This window comes from Mirounga leonina, unplaced genomic scaffold (genome assembly GCF_011800145.1).
Source record: "Mirounga leonina isolate KUSES-001 unplaced genomic scaffold, KU_Mleo_1.0 Mir_165, whole genome shotgun sequence".
Classification (NCBI taxonomy): Eukaryota; Metazoa; Chordata; class Mammalia; order Carnivora; family Phocidae; genus Mirounga; species Mirounga leonina.
In genome coordinates this window covers 18789242-18810232 of record NW_023270415.1, presented here as the reverse complement: position 1 = coordinate 18810232, position 20991 = coordinate 18789242, and the positions used below count along the sequence as shown (strand labels likewise).

Sequence of the window (20991 nt, the reverse complement as noted above, 5' to 3'; positions counted from 1 at the left end):
GTACTCAAAAAAAATATTCAATAGGCAAAACCACCTGGACTCTGCACTTGGTTGGATATGGGGAGGAAGAAATCAAGGACAGTCCCAAATCTTCTAGCTTGGGCAATGGAGTAGATAGATCCAAATAGATTTGGATATCTTGAGGTATTTGGTTTGGGTTGTTTGTGTTTTTTTAAGGAATACTTACATAGTAAGAATGGAGCAAACAGAAGATAGACACGAAGTCAAAGAAGAAATGAGAGACTTTCAAGAGGGAGAATATTAGTGGGGCCAAGTGTACAATAATATCCAGCAAGAAAAAGGGCTGACCGGTTTCCTTTGGATTTGGCAATGTAAATTGTGTTGGTAACTCTCATGGTGGGATGTGGGATTAGATTGTCAGGAGCAGAAGACAGAGAAAGACAGACGTGAATAGGAGGTGAGAACAGGGAGAAGCAGAGCAGACTACTGCTCTTAGAAATTAAAATAAGGAGAGAGGCAGAGAATAAGGAATGACTACAAGGAGATGCAGAATCAATGACTGCTTGAAATTTGGGATTTTAAGGGGTAAGAGGCAATTTTGGTATGTCTGTAGGCCGAGGGGAGGAACAAGTTCGGGAATGAGGCATTGATGGTACAGGATAGAATGCATCAATGGAGGAAAGGGTTTGAGCACTAGGAAGGATACCTTATCCAGTATGACTGAAGAGGTAAATGTGAGTCTAGTTAAGATTATAAAGAGGAGAGTCAACAACTTAAAAGAAATCATAACTAATGGCTAAATTTTCTATATGGAATAGGAAGCAAAATTATCTACTGAAAGGGAAGAAACAGGGACTGAAGAAAGTTACCAAGAGAAAAACTGGGGTAAGAACAAATAAAAGTGGTTGTTGAAAAAAGGAAGATTTAGTGCTCATACACAGTTGAGGTTTTGTTGGGTTAGGACCACGGAAAGGTCAGGATGGCAAGGAAGTTGAGGTTCCTAATGAAATACTAGCTCAAGTATTCATCCATGGTGTCAAATCTGGATAGGAAAGGAGAACAGTCTAGGAGGAATGATGGAGTCAAATGGAAGAATCAAGAAGGGGATAAGGATCTTTATATTGAAAGCAGATATGGCATGACTGAGGGCAACAAGGAAACGGAAGGAAGAAATTTTTGACAAAGTTTGTAGGCTGAGATTAAGAGTCCTGGTATAGAACATTTATGGCTGGTGACAAGAATCAGGGGATAGTCATGGAGGATTTGGCCAAAGTGGAGTATAAATCACCGAGACTGATGTGGTCGAGAATGGATGGACTAAATCACCAGAGAATCAACACAGCAGTTATGAATCTCCTTGGCTGATGGCAAGATTAGAGATAAAGAGACAGAATGTGCCCATGGGAGAGTAATTTCAGAGAGTACCCAGGAGTTAGAGGAAAGAAACAAGGAATGGCATGATGCCATAGGCCAAATGAGCTTTTTCTAGAAGTAGATTGATGGGGAAAGAGAAATGGGAGTTCAGGAGAATGCTGACCTCTTTTCCTTCTGGTCCCATGATAGAGTGGCAGAAGAGAAAGCCACAAAAGAATCTGTCCTTGAGAAAATCCAATTTCTGTCAGGGCAAGAATATGAGAAGAGAGAGTTCTCTGAAGAGATGAGAATGTAGGAAGTTTATTTACAGTGAAAGCAAGCTTCCAGCAGGCACAAGGGAAAAGGAAGTGGTGGAGTGATGAAGAGTCAGTGCAGGCTCTGGGGGAGAAATGCAGTGTAGTGAACTGATGATGTGGGAAGGAGTGACATACCTTTCATTTGGAAACCTAGGATTTCAGGGCTGAGAGGTAAGTGGCCAACCTCAATTGCTCCAACTTTTTGGCAAACGGTTGTACTGTTAAAACTGGCAGGAAGATCCCTGATGATGTCTGGTAAGGCCTGGGATGGGCTCATGGCTCTGTCAGTCAATGGTAAAAGCCTTAGTCTCTGGAAGGCTGAGCCACAGGGTACAAAGTAGCAATGACATTCCTCCCTGGTCCACACAAATACTTCCCTGCCAGAAAGATAATTACAGCCTTCTAAAGTACTGATATGCTTTTTGCAGAAAGGTATTTTATCTCTGCTTCTAGAACAGGTTAGAGTCACAGCTGTGCATAAAACTATTGTTCACATTGAACACATTTTAGTCATCACTATAACTCTGAAGGCGTGCTTTGATTCTCTGAATGCCTGGAAGGAAGGAGCTTGGTGATTATATCTATAGGTGCTCAGCAACAACTCACATGCTTCATTAATTATAATTCAGTAGAAGGGGATATACCAGTTATTTTAACAAGTCTCTATTTCCTGCCGTTAAATATAGGTCATGTGGAACTGATATAGAATAAAATATCACACTTTATGTCACAGAGAATGGAATCTAAAAAAGTGAATGTTTTAAATCAGTTGTGTCCTCATGGAGGACAATCATTTAGAATTATTCATTTTGTTAGTCTCAGGATAATAATACATAAGAGTCAATTAAATTCCACAGGACAGTAGGTAGAGATCATTTTAATTGACTTTTATTATTGTAGCCTGGGGTATTTTCAAAAGATTATCATTAATTCTATACAATTATATGTAATATATAGCTGTAGTCATCTTTAAGGCAGAGATAATGTGACCCCATGTGTCTGGCCCCTAGATAATCAGCCCCTCTCAATGACATGACAGATGAGATGACTCATTGTTATAAAAAAATTCAATCATTTTATAAATTAAATACCTGTAAAAATTGGCAGTGGAATTTCTAATTTTGAGCCCCCCCTCACCCACCCTGGAAGCTTTGGGAGGTGGTTTTATACTGGGTGTTGACATCACTTGGAAATTTCTCAATAGCTCTAGTCACTATCCTAGGAGTATATGCAACTAGGGTAGGAATAATAATCAGCCATAAAGGACTAAGAAAATATAAAACTTACAAATGCTATTTTGGGCTCCTTCTCATCAATCTGCTGGTGTTGACTACTTGACAAGGAAAATGGGGCTAGCACTGCCACACCACAATTATTTTAATTTTCAGATTGGTCTTTTAGGGCCTGTATTAAAATACAGTCTAGTTATTGAACAGAGACCTGTATTAGTTTGCTAGGGCTATCATAACAAATACCACCAGACTGGCTGGCTTAAAAAGCAAAAATTTATTGTCTCATGATTCTGGAGGCTATAAGACTGAAATCAAGGTGTAGGCAGAGCTGGTTCCTTTGGAGGGCTGCAAGGGAAGGATCTGTCCCAGCCCTGTCTCCTGGGTTTGTAGATGGGACGGCCATCTTTGCCTCTTCATATCTTCCCTCTGTGTCTTTGTGTCCTGATTTCCCCAATATATGCAACATAAAATGTACCATTTTAACCATTTTAAATATACAATTCAGTGACATAAAGTACATTCATATTACATAACCATCAGCACCATGCATCTCTAGAACTTTTTCATCTTCCCAAACTGAATTTCCTCTAGGACACCAGTCATATTGGATGAGAGTACATCCTGGTGACCTCAGTTTAATTACATCTGCAACAATCCTAGTTCCAAATAAGGTCACATTCTGAGGTGCTGGGGGTTAGGGCTTCAACATATGAATTGGGGGGACACAGTTCAACCCATAACAGATCCCCAAACACAGTAGCTTTAATGCAGTAGAATTTACTTCTCCCTCACGGGATGGCCCAGAGGTCCAGAAGCTATTGCTGTGCTATTCCAGCCACCGCTGTTGTTACCATAACTGCCTCTTGGGCTGTAAAGCTGGTGACTAGACACTGGAGTGCTGAGTCCGGCAACCCCAACTGCCTCTCAACAGTCACGTCTCTGTGACCTTGACATGGCCGCAGCAACAGCAGGAGATGGCCTCTGCCTCATTCTTAACTTCCTATCTTGCCAGCGTTTCCAAATCTGTACCCAGAATCAAAGTTGCAAGAGAGTCAAGAAAAAGTAGTTTTCATCTTCCCAGCCCCTGCGGTACAGGAAGTCCATAAGGAGAGTAGGCAGTTGACCATATCCAGCACAGACACTCAAGAGAGGAAAAAGGAAACAAGGGTCAGGCATATTCTACTCTTCGTCTGTATTTAATATGGAACTTGAGAGGAGTGATACCAGTGAGTTTCCAGATTTAAATAGCCTAAATTAGTGGCTTCCAGATCGTTAGCCTAAATTTGATCCTGATAGTATATTAAAATCACTTTTGGTGAGCTGATAACTATTCATAGATATTCTCGTCTATGTAGGGCCCAGTGTGGCATATTTTTTTAAGTTTGTTTGTTTATTTTTTTTTAATTTTATTTATTTATTTATTTATTTAATTTTTTATTCTTATGTTAATCCCCATACATTACATCATTAGTTTTAGATGAAGTGTTCCATGATTCATTGTTTGTGCATAACACCCAGTGCTCCATGCAGAATGTGCCCTCCTCAATACCCACCACCAGGCTAACCCATCCTCCCACCCCCCTCCCCTCTAGAACCCTGTTTGTTTTTCAGAGTCCATCGTCTCTCATGGTTCGTCTCCCCCTCCGATTTCCCCCGCTTCATTCTTCCCCTCCCGCTACCTTCTTCTTCTTCTTCTTCTTCTTCTTCTTCTTCTTCTTCTTCTTCTTCTTCTTTCTTCTTTCTTCTTTCTTCTTTCTTCTTTCTTCTTTCTTCTTTCTTCTTTCTTCTTCTTCTTCTTCTTCTTCTTCTTCTTCTTCTTCTTCTTTCTTCTTCTTCTTTCTTCTTCTTCTTCTTCTTCTTCTTCTTCTTCTTCTTCTTTTCTTCTTCATCTTCTTCTTCTTCTTCTTCTTCTTCTTCTTCTTTTCTTCTTCATCTTCTTCTTCTTCTTCTTCTTCTTTCTTCTTTCTCTTTTTTTTTTTTCTCAACATATATTTAATCTCCACACCCAACGTAGTGCTCCAGCTCACAACCCCAAGATCAAGAGACACACACTCTTCCAACCAAGCCAGTCAGGTGCCCCAGTGTGACATATTTTTTAAAGCTCACAGGTGACTTTAAAGCAATGCAGCTTAAGAATCATTGGCTTAAATGGGTGGGCAAGTACTAGGGAATCCAAAAACTAGTTCTACTTAGGGTACTTGGAGACTTTAAAAGAAGACTGAAAAGCTTAAGAGTTTATTCATCAAAGAAGCTAATATCCAACTAGAATGATCCTGTACAACTTGAAACTGAAAAAATTTATAATTTTCCTACTTTGGTGAAAACACTAGCAAACTTAACTAGAAAATATTAAGATAAATTCATTGTAGGAGCAATTCTCCATTAGAATTATTTGACAATCCTCTGAATGGTCATTTCATGATGTGATTGGTAATATGTTGTCATTTATCAATTGATAATGATACATGATAAAGAATCTAATCAATTAAGAGGCATAGTTTTTTGTACTGAAATTCCTGGGGAAATATTGCTTTTCTAAAGGGAATGATGGTTGTTCTATCAGGAGCTGCAAAAAAAACCAGATGTATCAGCATCAGAGCTTCATAACTTTCTGGTGATAAATGTGGGGAATCGCTCTTACCTTGAGTGGAAACAAGTTGCACTTGTTTATATTTAGAAGGTCTGTCCACTTTGGAAATAATGCAAAAGCAGTATACCACAGCTCAATTTTGTAAACATTTAAACATTTTTTTAAACCCAACTTTTTTAATAATGCAAAAGCAGTATACCACAGCTCAATTTTGTAAACATTTAAACATTTTTTTAAACCCAACTTTTTTGTGTGTGTGTTGTCTTGTTTTGGTGTTCATAATGTCACACTGGACTTAGAGTCTAAAGACTAGAATTCAGGTTCACATTCCGAGTCCAAATTCTGGCTCTATACTCACTAGCAGAGTGATGTTGGCGGTTCTTAACCCTTTTGGGGGCTCATTTTCCCTGTTTGTAAAATGAAGGTAACAAAAAATCTACCTCGTAGGGTTATTAACTAAGCTTGTGTACATAAAATACATAGCATCATGCCTAAATAGGTACTCAATAAATGTAAATGCTCATACCCATCATTCAGTTCTTGTAGCTGTTCAATCAGTGGTAGTAATTATTATTATTTGAGAACATCTGCCTATAATTTTACATATTTATATTCATTACCCAATTTAACAGTTTTTATTTCCCAAAAGAGAACATGTTCCCAACATTTGGTATTTTTAGAAATGTCAAAATTTGCTATCCTCTTTTTCATAGATGCATAATTTTCTTTTCAAATTGCTTGATTTTTATGTGCTCTCCATTCAATTTGCATCATGTCTATCATTTCAAATCCAGGATCCTCATAGAAGATCTTCAGTACACACTGGAAAAAACAAGCAGTTTGCGACCCCAAAGAAATCGAAGATACCTGTCTGGATATAATTATGAAGTTTATCACTCTTTAGAAGAAGTATGTAATCAGAGGAGCTTTCATTGTTTTTTTAACAAATGCATCTTTATCGTTTAGGTCTAATGGTTGGGAGAAAAACATAAAGACAGAGGCAGGAGCCATATGAAGAATACATAAAGCTCTTATATTGCCTAGCCACCTCAGTTCATCATCTCTTCCATTAATAAGCCTTTATAAGAAGTAGTGAAATAATTTGAATTTCATTTCCTTTATGCAACCCACCCCTACAAAAGACATGGGAAGGGCAACGGAAAAGTGAGGTAATGTGGCTATAATTGCAGTTGTGAAAACCTTAACTAAAAATCCATGGAAGGTAGATCTAGTCAGAGTTCAAGGGCAGTGATTTGGATGAGGGTGGAGTGAACGTTGATGCTTGCCCCACAGCCTCTGCACAAGTTGAGACCTCCCAAAGGCCAAGCCCTATTTGTGGAACCTCAGGACCTTTTCATATGTTGTTACTTATTCTTCCTATTATTTATTCTACAACAACCTCATTCCTACCACCACATCCTTTACTGGCCACCCTAGACAATAGCTAGTTACTCTTTGAATCTGAGCTCAAGCAAAAAGATGGCTGTCTCTACTCTCGAAGACGAAATTAGAACTCCCCATCTCCAACCCCAGCATGTTACATGTACCCACAGCACATGGATATGATATCTATCATGGTTTTTATGTATATAATTGTAGGATCCTTTGATTAATGCTTTTCTCTCTTCATAAGCTGCAAGTTCCATGAGGGCAGGCCGTTTCTTTCTTGTTCACCACTAAATCCCCAGTGGCAAGCAAATAGAAACCTCCAAAGTAGGTAGTTGAATGAATAAATGAATAAGTACATAGATTTTCCATGCTTCCCCTGAATTGAGCAAAGGAATGTCAGGCATAGAATTAATGTGATCCTGTTATATTCTTTTTTTTCTTTTCCCAGTTTTATTGACAAATAAATCTGTATGTGTTTAAGGTGTACAGCTTGATTTGAGATACGTATACATTGTGAAATGATGACCACAATAAAGCTAATGAACACATCCATCACCTCACATAGTTACAATTTTTTAGTGTGTTATGAGAACACTAATATCTACTGTCTTAGCAAATTTCAAGTGTATAATAGAGTATTACTGACTATTGTCACCATGTTATACATTACATCCCCAGAATTCATTCATCTCATAATTGAAAGTTTGTACCCTTTGACCAACATCTCCCTATTCCTCCACCTTTTTATCCCCTGGCAACCACCATTCTACTCTGAGTTTCATTTTTTTATTTTTTTTAATAATCTTTTTTATTATGTTAGTCACCATACAGTACATAATTAGTTTTTGATGTAGTGTTCCATGATTCATTGTTTGCATATAACACCCAGTGCTCCATGCAATATGGACCCTCCTTAATACCCATCACCGGGGTCACTCATCACCCCACCCCCCTCCCCTCTAAAACCCTCAGTTTGATTCCCGGAGCCCATAGTCTCTCATGGTTTGTATCCCTCTCTGATTTCCCCCCCTTCATTTTTCCTGTTATATTCTAAGGAGAATATTTGATTCTCTTGATGATGACTTTCTTTTCAAAATTATTTTCATATATTTCATGTTCCAACATATGTTTTAGAAGCTTGAAATTAAAAGCAATGGAAAGGTTTTAGATAGTTTGGCACATGAAAGTGCTATAAAATGCACTAGAAAAAAATTTTTTAAATATATCTATAGATATGTACATACATATACATACATACACTTAAGATATATATATATACACATATACTATATATGTGTGTGTGTATATATATATATATGCTGCTCATTGGACTAAATAAGAAAAGAAAAGAAAGCATGGGTACTTCTCAAAATCTATTTTTTTTCAGCACAGACTCTTTTGCACATCATGGATTAAAGGGACACTTTTCTGTGACTTCCTTACTTCTTGTAAGGCTTTTAAGTCAGAAATGTCATCCATATTTCTAAGTGCCTTATTCATCCATCTCAAATATACCTTCTTCTGATGACAGATAAGTGTGTGTGACTGGATCAATACAAATGTATCACCATTATGGGGGAAATTATTCAGGGTATGCCTTCTGATGTGTGACTTAAATAACCTTTAAATGCAGAAGACAATACCTTTTTCTTAGAATCTTCTGTTCAGTGGCAAATTACAATATATGGGACTTTAATAGACACTTTCAAGTAGTTTGCATGGTTTTCATGAAACTGATTTCTTTTCCTCTTAAATACTTGGGGGGGGAATGGAAATAAATTTTTATTTTCAAAAAGACCCAGAACACATTGATTAATTTTCTATAAAGCTCTGCCATCAAGATACTAATGATAAACGGTAGTGGAAGGTATGCATTAAAAAGGGAACAATATAAAGACATTAAGCTACTATTTGTAAAGACAGAAAATAAAATATAATTTTAAGTATCTTAAGGAAAATTAAAAATACAAAACTGATTTTTGTTCAGTTTATACTCATGTATGCTCTTTGAGCTCTGAGACCTATTTTTGCCTTTTGTTACCTTTTGTTCTCTGAAAGCTCCATAATTGGGAGAGTATGACATGGTTTTTATTTTTTTGCTTTTAGATTCAAAATTGGATGTATCATCTAAATAAAACTCATCCAGGTCTCATTCACGTGTTCTCTATTGGAAAATCGTATGAGGGAAGGCCTCTTTATGTTTTAAAGGTAAAAATAAATTATTAACAAAATATTTAGTAAACATTCATCTTTTTCAAGCTTGACTTATGGGGGGAAAATGAAATGGTCTTTCACAGCATCTCATATTTAACATCATCTGATAATTTAAGAAAAATATTTCCCTTAGGTTTTTGGGCCATATTTAATTTTTGCCATTGAGTATTCCAGGGAATGCTGTTTCTAACATATTCAGAGTTATTGGTGCACTTACAAATAATGGCATTCAAAATTATTTGTGAGCTGGTGCTACTTAAGGTGAACCAATGCAAAACTACATAAATGTGTAAGAAGTATACACCCTTCCCAGCCCTTGACTCTGCATTGTCTCCTAGCTACTGACCCAGAGCTCTCTATCCCTTCTCAGCCCAACATCTGAAAAGATTTCCCTATATCACTGTTTCTATTTCCTTACCTCCCATTCAGACCTTGACTCACTGGCCTTTGCCCCCATGGCTCCTCTAAAACTTCTCTTGCCAAAACCAACCATGACTCCTAGTTGGTTCTCCTCCTATCTCTCTGACCATACCCTCCAGTCTCATTCAGTGGCTCCTCTCCCCCTGCCCTTCCCATGGTTTCTGATCATCCCAGGACTCTCTGCTCAGACTCTTTGCTCTCCCTCTACCAATCTCTCTAGATGGACATACCCATCCCATGAGTTCAAAAATCGTTCCAGAATTTTCTATTTAGTTGAGGTCCACTCTCTGGAGCTTTACATTCATATGTCATTGCCTACTTGACCTTCTCATCTCAATTTTCACAAAAGCACTTCAGACTCAGAATGGCACCATTTTGTGATTGCAGTCAAGAAACATGAACGTCATCCTAAATTCCTCTTATTTTTACCACTTCCTTTAAATCTACCACCAAGAACTGACATTTCTTTCTTCTAAATATCTTTGGGATCTGTTCTAGTTCCTTCTCTTGTCTTCCCTACTCTTGCCCTAACTTATCTCTGGATCTCTTCTCCATGGACTGTTGCAATAAATGCCTCAGTATGGAGCTTTATTTTAAGTCCTTGTCCTCTCCCCTCTCATACTCTCATCTATCACTACTGTCAGCGTGACCTTGGGCTCATGCCTCTGTCTCTCTATCCCACATACACACCCCTCTCCCATGAAATACATGATGAAGCCTTATCTCTTTTGTACAAGATCCAGGGATTTCATGTGTTCTCTGCCTCTGTGTCCATCTTCATCTGCCATTTCTTCCTCATACCCCAAAAGCAGTTCTTCAAAGAAGATGTGTCCAGATTCTCTTCCAGGCTTGAGATGCCTTCTTCCAACTTGTCTGCTGGGCAAGCTTCAGGTCTTACCCAAGTACTCAAGTGTTCCTCCCCTGAAAAGCCTTCTTTTATTCTCTGGGAAAATTAGACAAAACACCCCAGGTTCCCTAAGCAACTTATGCATGTCCACATCACAATGATTGATTGCTCCTGTGTCTGCCCTCCTTACTAGCATATAAACTCCTCATCTTTTCATCTTTGAATCTCCAGTGTCAAGCACAATGTCCAAAAAGGATTTCCTGAAGTATTAGTTGAGTGAAGTAATGAATGAAAACTAGGTCCCCTATGAATATAATGTTAATAGCTACTTATTTGTTACTGAGTTAGAAACCACATTTAAGTAATATTGATATAATAAGATTATAAAGAAAAATCTGTCACTTGATTCTACAAATCAATTTGTTTTGCTTTCCCATTTTGTGTTGTAATAAAATTTGATTTTGTCTACCAATAAAACATAGTTATTGCTGGGGTGCGTGGGTGGCTCAGTCAGTTAAGTGTCCGCCTTCAGCTCAGGTCATGATCCAGGGTCCTGGGATCGAGCCCCACATTGTGCTCAGTGGGGAGTCTGCTTCTCCCTCTGCCCCTCCCCCTGCTCCTGTGCTCTTTCTCTCTCTTTCTCAATTAAATAAAATCTTTTTAAAAATTTTAAAAACATAGTTACTGCTTTAAGAAATATTCCTTGTGATTCCGATTCTCTTGGAGGAGGGGGTTAGGAAGAAGGGGAATTTAGCATTTAGCTTAACAATCACATATTACATTAAAGGAGAAGCAAACTAGGGGTACCTGGGTGGCTCAACCAGTTAAGCGTCCAGCTCTTGATTTCAGCTTAGGTCATGGTCTTGGGGTCATGAGAACAAGCCCTGCATCGGGCTCCTCACTCAACATGGAATCTGCTTGGGATACTCTCTCTCCCTCTCCCTCTGCCCCTCTGCTCACACACATGCTCTAAATAAATAAATATAAATATAAATATAAATAAAAATAAATAAATAAATAAAATCTTAAAAAGGAGAAGCAAACCTATTTAAGGGATTGCCCTTTTTTGTTTATTTTCCAGTTATTTGATTTGTAATTAAGGCAATAAATTTATTATTTCTGCATAAACAGGCCTGGACTTCTGAAATAGGAAATTTCTTTATCTTTTTGTGGGTTATCTAATGACTCAAACTATAGTGAAGAACTACACTGAAATCTTACTAAAGTATGCTGATCAGTGAATTTAAAAATAAAAGTCTGAGTTGGTTACTGTGAATACTCTTGTTTTCAGCTGGGCAGAAAATCACGAACTTACAAAAGAGCTGTCTGGATAGACTGTGGTATTCATGCAAGAGAATGGATTAGTCCTGCCTTTTGTCAATGGTTTGTAAAAGAAGTAAGTTAAACCCTTTATACAATGTCCATTTCAGTAAACTGATGCTTCCCATGTGGTTTTATTCTGCTTAAGGAGGAAAACTGGGAACTTGAAGCCTGCAGTACCTGATTGAATAATAACACCTTGATTTTGGTGGGTTACTTTCATGGTTCTGAAGACCCCTCATAACTCTGGCTCAGTTTATCTTTACCTCTGCCCTTGGAGGTTGGAGTTACCAACATTGATTAAAGAGAAAGGATCAGGGTTTCAGAGCATTTATGAATTTGTGGACAAATTAGGAACCAACCAGGTAGCTGATATATAGTAAAAGCCTAAACACCTAATTTATGGTGCTCCAGAGCAGTTTCTCATACAATATCCAATGTGGAAAATTCTATACCACTTATCACAATGATCTCACATATGTTATAACAATAAAGGGATGAGCAAATGATTGCATTTTGCTTTCCTGCTACAGATTGGTAATATAATACCAAAGACCCTTCGCATCTGTGGATTTTGCGTTCTCAGTTTTAGTATTTTTCAGTAACTCTAACAGTTGAAGATTCATTGTGATTTCTTATTAGCGGCTTCATTTAAATCATAAGTCTTCTGAAGCTAGTGTATCAAGTGGGTCTGTATTCCAAGCATGGGTCAATAGAGCCAACCTCATGGACCAACATCTTAATATGTTTTGATATTTTCTATTCATCATCCAGAATGTGATGATTTTCATGGTTATTTTTAAACTTATTTGTATTTTTTTGAAGATTCTTAAAAGAAAATCAACCACTAGTACTGGTAATGAAAGCGAAGAGGTCTAAGGAAATGAAGGTTCTAAGCCAGAAAATAACCCTACAAATTTCTTTAGTCCTATATTTATAGGGAACCATTAAGAAGACAAAAGATCTTTAAATATTTTAGTTCTATTTCACTGTGTTTTGTGGGAAAATTAGGTGCCCTGCTGAAGTTTGTGATTTTTGAGAGCTCTCCTAGTCTTGGGAAAATATACCTTACCAGTGTTAAAAATGTACTAAATTTGCAAAATCTGCCTTTCTGCCACTACCATACCCACATACGTATCCTTAATTTTATAAATATGATGTAATAATAAAAATTCTTAAACCATTCCCACTCAGTGTATTAAGGAATTCATATTCTCTTAAAATAACATTTCATCTTGGTAGGACAAATGCAAAATCTAATAAGAAATTAACTAGGAGCACCTGAGTGGTGCTCATTTGAGCATCCAACTCTTGGTTTCGGCTCAGGTCATGATCTCAGGTCATGGAATCAAGCCCTGTGTCGGGCTCTGAGCTCTGTATGGAGTCTGCTTGTCCCTCTCCCTCCGTCTCTGTCCTTCCCCCTCTGCCCCTCCCCCCTGCTCATGCAAGCACTCTTTCTCTGAAATAAATAAAATCTTTAAAAAAAAGAAATTGGGGTGCCTGTGTGTATCAGTTGGTTAAGCGGCTGCCTTTAGCTCAGGTCATGATCCCAGGGTGCTGGGATCAAACCCTGCATCAGGCTCCTTCCTCAGCAGGGAGCCTGTTTCTCCCTCTTCCTCTGCCTGCTGCTCTGCCTACTTGTGTTCTCTATCTTTGTCAAATAAATAAAATCTTTTAAAAAGAAGGAATTAACTTTTTATTAAGAAATTAATTAATTACCTTGTATTAATATCCATTGTTATACATACAGTGTATTGCCTGCTATCTTAAGTTTCAAAAAGAAAAGGAGGAAAAATGGCTAAGTATAGAACATCTATTGTTAATAAACTGTGGTCCTATGTATTATTGAAGGATATAAGAATGTATCTCCCATTTTACCTCACCCCCACATGTGCAACTTCTTTATAACACCTGAACTTTATTGATTCATGTGGTTGTCTGTCTCTTCCTGTACCAATGCCAAGGGCAGAGACTCTATCTTGTTCACTGCTAAGTCCTCAGAACCTAGAACAATACCTGGCACTTACCCAATCTTCAAATATTTGTTAATGAATGGGAATAATGAGAATCCAGTAATAATGATGTGGAAAGATTTCTGGGAGATGACTTGTCAAATCATCTCATAGGATATAAATGGTACCACCTAGATTTTTACAATGCACAATGTGTACAGCCACATATGGCAGCCCAATACCCAAGCGAAGTTTCCAAGAAAGAGGAGAATACAGTGTAACCACAGAAAAAGGATGAGGCAGAAATGGACCCTCAACTCTATGGTCAACTAATCTTCGACAAAGCAGGAAAGAATGTCCAATGGAAAAAAGTCTCTTCAACAAATGGTGTTGGGAAAATTGGACAGCCACATGCAGAAAAATGAAACTGGACCATTTCCTTACACCACACACAAAAATAGACTCAAAATGAATGAAAGACCTAAATGTGAGACAGGAATCCATCAAAATCCTTGAGGAGAACACAGGCAGCAACCTCTTCGACCTCAGCCGCAGCAACTTCTTCCTAGAAACATTGCCAAAAGCAAGGGAATCAAGGGCAAAAATGAACTATTGGGACTTCATCAAGATAAAAAGCTTTTGCACAGCAAAGGAAACAGTCGACAAAACCAAAAGACAACCAACAGAATGGCAGAAGATATCTGCAAATGACATATCAGATAAAGGGCTAGTATCCAAAATCTATAAAGAACTTATCAAACTCAACACCCAAAGAACAACTAATCCAATCAAGAAATGGGCAAAAGACATGAACAGACATTTCTGCAAAGAAGATATCCAAATGGCCAACAGACACATGAAAAAGTGCTCAACATTGCTCGGCATTAGGGAAATCCAAATCAAAACCTCAATGAGCTACCACCTCCCACCAGTCAGAATGGCTAAAATTAACAAGTCAGGAGACAACAGATGTTGGAAAGGATGCAGAGATAGGGGAACCCTCCTACACTGTTGGTGGGAATGCAAGCTGGTGCAGCCACTCTGGAAAACAGTATGGACTTTCCTCAAAACGTTGAAAATAGAGCTACCCTATGACCCAGTAATTGCACTACTGGGTATTTGCCCCAAAGATACAAATGTAGTGATCTGAAGGGGTATGTGCACCCCAATGTTTATAGCAGCAATGTCCACAATAGCCAAACTATGGGAAGAGCCAAGATGTCCATTGACAGATGAATGGATAAAAAAGATGTGGTATATATATATATACACATACAAACATATATATATATATATATATATATATACACACACACACACACACACACACACATACATACACACACACACAGACACAATGGAATATTATGCAGCCATCAAAAAAACAAAAACAAAAACATGAAATCTTGCCATTTGCAATAACGTGGATGGAACTAGAGGGTATTATGCTAAGCAAAATAAGTCAGTCAGAGAAAGACAAGTATCATATGATCTCACTGATAGGAATTCTTTTTTTTTTTTTAACTTCTCAGGAAATAAACTGAGGGTTGCTGGAGTGGTGGGGATGGGAGGTATGGGGTGGCTGGGTGATAGACATTGGGGAGGGTATGTGCTATGGTGAGCACTGTGAATTGTGTAAGACTAATGAATCACAGACCTGTAGCTCTGAAACAAATAATACATTGTATGTTAAAAAAAAAAAAAAAAAAGAAGATAGTAGGAAGGGAAAAATGAAGGCAGAATCAGAGAGCGAGATGAACCATGAGAGACTATGGACTCTGAGAAACAAACTGAGGGGGGCGCCTGGGTGGCTGAGTCGTTAAGCATTGGCCTTTGGCTCAGGTCATGATCCCAGGGTCCTGGGATGGAGCCCCGCATCATCGGGCTCCCTGCTCAGCGGGAAGCCTGCTTCTCCCTCTCCCACTCCGCCTGCTTGTGTTCCCTCTCCCACTATGTCTCTCTCTATCAAATAAAATCTATAAAAAAAATAAAAATAAAAAACTGATGGTTTTAGAGGGGTTAGCCTGGTGATGGGTATTAAAGAGGGCACGTACTGCATGGAGCACTGGGTGTTATATGCAAACAATGAATCATGGAACACTACATCAGAAACTAACGATGTGGGTAGCCGAGTTGTGGCACTGCAGTGGAGACGCTTCACCGACAACATGTCCCATCTACCCATGAAACTCCTGCACAAGAAAATCGAGAAATGGAACCTCAGATTGCGCCAGTGAAACTTAAAGCTTCAGGAGGCCTCGGATGTGAGTTTATCGGAAACCCAAAATGGAGATGTGTCTGAAGAAACAGTGGGCGGTGGGAAGGTTAAAAAATCCCTAAAACAGTCTGTGAATGTGGGCTCGTCAGAAGCCCAGAATGGAGAGATAGCTAAAGAAACAGTGGAAACTATACAAGTTAAAAAAAAAAAAAGAAGAAATCTACCATAATAATCAATGGAGAAGCAGCAACACAGCCTCCCAATTCAGAATCCAAAAAAAAGAAGAAGAAAAAGAGAAAAATGGTGGATGATGCTGGGCCTGATACCAAAAAAGTGAAAACTGAAGACAAAGGGGACTCTGAAGAAGGGGCCCAAGCTCCTGAAGAGACAGAAAACAGTGTGGAGAAGCCAGATGATCAGGAAGAGGACAGTGAAATGCCCAGCCTACCCCTGGGACTGACAGGAGCTTTTGAGGATACTTCATTTGCTTCTCTTAGTAATCTTGTCAATGAGAACACTCTGACAGCAATAAAAGAAATGGGTTTTACAAACATGACTGAAATTCAGCATAAAAGTATCAGACCACTTCTAGAAGGCAGGGATCTTCTAGTGGCCACAAAAACAGGCAGTGGCAAAACGCTGGCATTTCTCATCCCTGCAGTCAAACTCATTGTCAAGTTAAAGTTCATGCCTAGGAATGGAACTGGAGTTCTTATCCTCTCACCTAGTAGGGAACTGGCCATGCAGACTTTCAGTGTTCTTAAGGAGCTGATGACGCACCATGTCCACACATACGGGTTGATAATGGGCGGCAGCAGCAGATCTGCTGAAGCACAGAAGCCCGGTAATGGGATCAACATCATCGTGCCACCCCAGGCCACCTCCTGGGCCACATGCAGAATACCCCAGGGTTTATGTATAAAAATCTGCAGTGTCTGGTTATTGATGAGGCTGATCGTATCTTGGATGTTGGGTTTGAAGAGGAATTAAAACAGCTTATTAAACTTCTGCCAAGACGCAGGCAAACCATGCTCTTTTCTGCCACACAAACTCAAAAAGTTGAAGACTTGGCAAAGATTTCGTTGAAAAAGGAGCCATTGTATGTTGGTGTTGATGACGATAAAGCTAATGTAACAGTGGATGATCTTGAGCAGGGATATGTTGTTTGTCCCTCAGAAAAGAGATTCCTCCTGCTCTTTACATTCCTTAATGAAACTGATGGTCTTCCTTTCATCCTGTAAGTCCGTGAAATACCATCAGTTTTGTTGTTGTTGTTGTTGTTAGGACTGCTAAAGGTGCTTTATTCAAATAACAATGACAACTCACACTTTGTGCTCTTAAAAAAAATGAGAAAGGCTCACTGCTTTAAAATCTGGCATATATAAAAACCAACGCCACCTTACCTTAAAGGTGCTTCCTAGCCACAGTAGCATTTTCAGGGGAGGTCAAGAACTATGGTTAAGGTCCAAGAAACAACCAAAACCATTATGAGTTGCTGAACTACATCGATTTGCCTGTCTTGGCCATTCATGGAAGGCAGAAGCAAAGTAAGCGCACAACCACATTCTTGAGTTCTGCAACGCAGATTCAGGGATATTGTTGTGTACCGACATGGCAGCTAGAGGGCTGGATATTCCTGAAGTGGACTGGGTTGTTCAGTATGACCCTCCAGATAACCCCAAGGAATATATTCATCGTGTGGGAAGAACAGCCAGAGGCCTAAACGGGAGAGGGCATGCCTTGCTCATTTTACACCCTGAAGAATTGGATTTCCTTCATTACTTGAAGCAATCCAAGGTTCCATTAAGTGAATTTGAGTTTTCCTGGTCCAGAATTTCTGACATTCAGTCTCAGCTTGAAAAATTGATTGAAAAGAACTACTTCCTTCATAAGTCAGCCCAGGAAGCATATAAGTCCTACATTCGAGCATATGATTCCCATTCTCTGAAACAGATCTTCAATGTTAATAACTTAAATTTGCCGCAGCTTGCTCTGTCGTTTGGTTTCAAGGTGCATCCTTTTGTTGATCTGAACATGAACAGCAATGACGGCAAGCTTAAAAAGAGAGGAGGCAGCAGTGGCTTCGGCTACCAGGAAGCCAAGAAAGTCGAGAAGTCCAAAATCTTCAAACACATTAGCAAGAAGTCGTCTGACAGCCAGCAGTTCTCCCACTGAAGACACACCTTCCTTTCATCTTGAATAGCTTTGTCCTGAAGTGGATTTTTTCCCTTTCTCTAACAAAGGAATTGTTGTGGCTTCAGGATTGGGACTGATGGAACAGGACTATGAGTTGACGTGGGTTGCAAGCACCAAGCACTGATACTTTCAGGAGATACTGCTCTTATTTAGGGATGTAAAACAGAGCTCAATTTTTCTAGATTGTTCAAGAGCAAAGCAAAGGATCTTTTGGATTTTGTTATGACGACAGAGTATTTTAAATCTTTTACCTCCAAATTTGTCATTGTTTTTGGGGGGGTGGAGTATTTTTTCCTTTTTATTTAAAATCAATTAACATGTAATATGTTAATGGTTTCATAGGTTGAGTTCAGTGATTCACCAGTCTTAATATACACCCAGTGCTCATTACATCACGTGCCCTCCTTAATGTCCATCACCCAGTTCAACCTGCTTTAGAAGGCAGTGACCTGGTGCACTGGGGGTGGTGATGCAGAAGATTGTCTCAGGTTTTTTGTTTTGGGGTTTTTTTTTTTGGTTTTGTTGGGTTTTTTGTTTGGTTTGGTTTGGTTTGGTTTTGGTTTTGGTTTTGGTTGTTTCTTGGACCTTAACCATAGTTCTTGACCTCCCCTGAAAATGCTACTGTGGCTAGGAAGCACCTTTAATGTAAGGTGGCGTTGGTTTTTATATACGCCAGATTTTAAAGCAGTGAGCCTTTCCCATTTTTTTTAAGAGCACAAAGTGTGGGTTATTTGTCATTGTTATTTGAATAAAGCACCCTTAGCAGTCCTAACAACAACAACAACAAAAATAAAACTAATGATGTAATGTATGGCAACTAACAAAACATAATAAAATGAAATTTAAAAGAAAAAGGATGAGGCATACATAATGACTATCAATCAAGGGTTGTTGCTTTTAGAGCAAGAAAAATAAGCATCAATTAAGATTAGTTTTACCAAAGATGAGTAAGGAAAGGCCGCATCCCTCTTTCACCAGGCCATCTTCAAGCATGCACGTGAGTCTGGCCATTTCCATATCTCTGCTACTCTTTCTACGCCTCTCTCACTCTCACTGTTTCTGGCTGTCCTCTTGCTCCTCCACTTAATCACTTAAATTTCCCATCTGAGTCAGGGCAGCAACCAGAAATTGGGAAAAGAAGCCTTAGGGGTCACTTGTCTCTGTGTCCTTGTGGAAGCAGTGGACTGCCAAGGCAGTAGCTGTGACTGGAGTGGGTTGATACTTACACTTTATAGGCTTGTAAGAGATGTTCTCATCTTGCTTTGAAGCCCCTTCCCACTAATGGTGGTACTGGGGACAAGGAGAAAAGGAATGGCAAAGATTTAAATAACCTTACACTTGCCAAGCATTAGAACATCATCTCTTATACACTAATTCAGCCTCGTATTAAATCCTCAGTCTCCCAAAACAGGCAGGAGGCAGCTGGTCCAATAGGGGCTCCAGGCAGTGTCCCTTCCACAGGCCATCTCCTCTCTACCCCAGAGTCCCATGACCAGGACCCAGGCTCTCAACTCATCCAATTTCCACGCCTTCTCTAGGAGGACCAGGGAGCTTCTGGGATCTTTCTCCACCTTCTAGGAGGCTCTGGGGTGCTGCGTCTAGTGCTCTCAGCTGACTCATGCCACACTGCCTATTGTCTCCTCCTGTATTTGCCACATATTGGCACGTGAGGGTCAAGTGAGGTGATGTCCTCTCAGAGATACATGGTGAACACAACAGAGGTCCTCTTTCTTACATTTTTTTACCCTAATCTGTCAGTAGTTTCTACCATCTCTTGATTTCCCTGGAATTTCAAAATTCCAGGGGCAGAAGTCAAAAGTTTGGCTTCACACTTTTGTTTTCTCTTTCTCAAATGCTTTCCCCAAACAGAACAGCCTAAAACAACATTTATAACCTGATATAGTTTCTGTGGGCCAGCCATCCATGTGCAACTAGCCAGGTACCTCTGGCTCAGGAGCTCTCACAAGGCTGCAGTCAAGATGTCAGCTGAATCTTCAGTCATTTCCAGGCTTGTGTGGGGGAAATCTGCTTTTGAACTCAATCCGGTGGCTGTTAGCAGCCAGAGGTCCTCCACTGCTGTAAGCAAGAAGCATTCGCTCCTTGCCACATGGGCCTCTCCATAATACAGCTCACAACAAACACCTGGCTTCCCTCAGAGCAGATCAGGGAGGGAGTGGGAGAGAACAGGCCCAAGATGGACACCGGTCTCTTTGTAAACTAACCTCAGAAGTGACAGCCTATCACTTTTGCCATATTCTGTCCATTAGAAGTGAGTGACTAGTTCCAGACCAAATTCAAGCGGTAGGTGGTGTTACACAAGAGTATGCGTACCAAAGATGGGAATCATTGGAGACCCCTTAGAGTCTGCCCACCATACTTTGGTGGGACTTTCCCTACAGCTAGCTACCACTATAATATTTGCATCCTTACTCAAATGTAAACTAGGAGAAAATTTATCAAGCCCTTCTGGGATCCTTAGAGCAGACTGCATAGAAGTTACTTGCACAGGAGCGCCTGGGTGGCTCAGTCAGTTAAGTGTCCGACTCTTGATTTCAGTTCAGGTCATGATCTCAGGTTTGTGAGATCGAGCCCAGCATCCTGCTCTGCACTGAGTGGGAAGCCTGCCTCTCTCTCTCTATCCCTCCCCTGCTGGCGTGCGTGTGTGCATTCTCCCTCTCTCTCTCAAAAAAAAAAAAGAAGAAGAAGAAGAAGTTACTTGCACACCAGTTAGTAGTTAGACAACCCTGGGTTGGAATGCCAGCTCTAAAATTTACTAGCTGTGTGATCTTGGGGCAAGTTGTTTAACTTCTCTGAACCTCAGTAATATGTGACACACTGGGTTATTGGGAAAATTAAATGATACAATACATGTAAAAGACTTAATAGAGGGCTTGGCATATAATCACTTAATAAAATCAACTCTCAGTAGCAGTAGTATCAGCAATTTGGTATTTTTATTTTATATTTTATGTTCAACAAACA

The 20991-nt window shown here is 39.4% G+C and overlaps 1 protein-coding gene and 1 pseudogene across 1 annotated transcript in view; both read left to right on the top strand.

The window, feature by feature from the left end:
* Nucleotides 1–20991, top strand: part of CPA6 (carboxypeptidase A6) — a 359072-nt gene that overhangs the window by 246342 nt on the left and 91739 nt on the right. Inside the window, exons 4-6 of the mRNA XM_035011284.1 lie at nucleotides 6248–6362; nucleotides 8949–9050; nucleotides 11615–11719. Coding sequence (XP_034867175.1) covers nucleotides 6248–6362; nucleotides 8949–9050; nucleotides 11615–11719 — 322 coding nt within the window. The remainder of the gene's footprint in view (nucleotides 1–6247; nucleotides 6363–8948; nucleotides 9051–11614; nucleotides 11720–20991) is intronic.
* LOC118014899 lies at nucleotides 15764–17988 on the top strand (annotated as a pseudogene).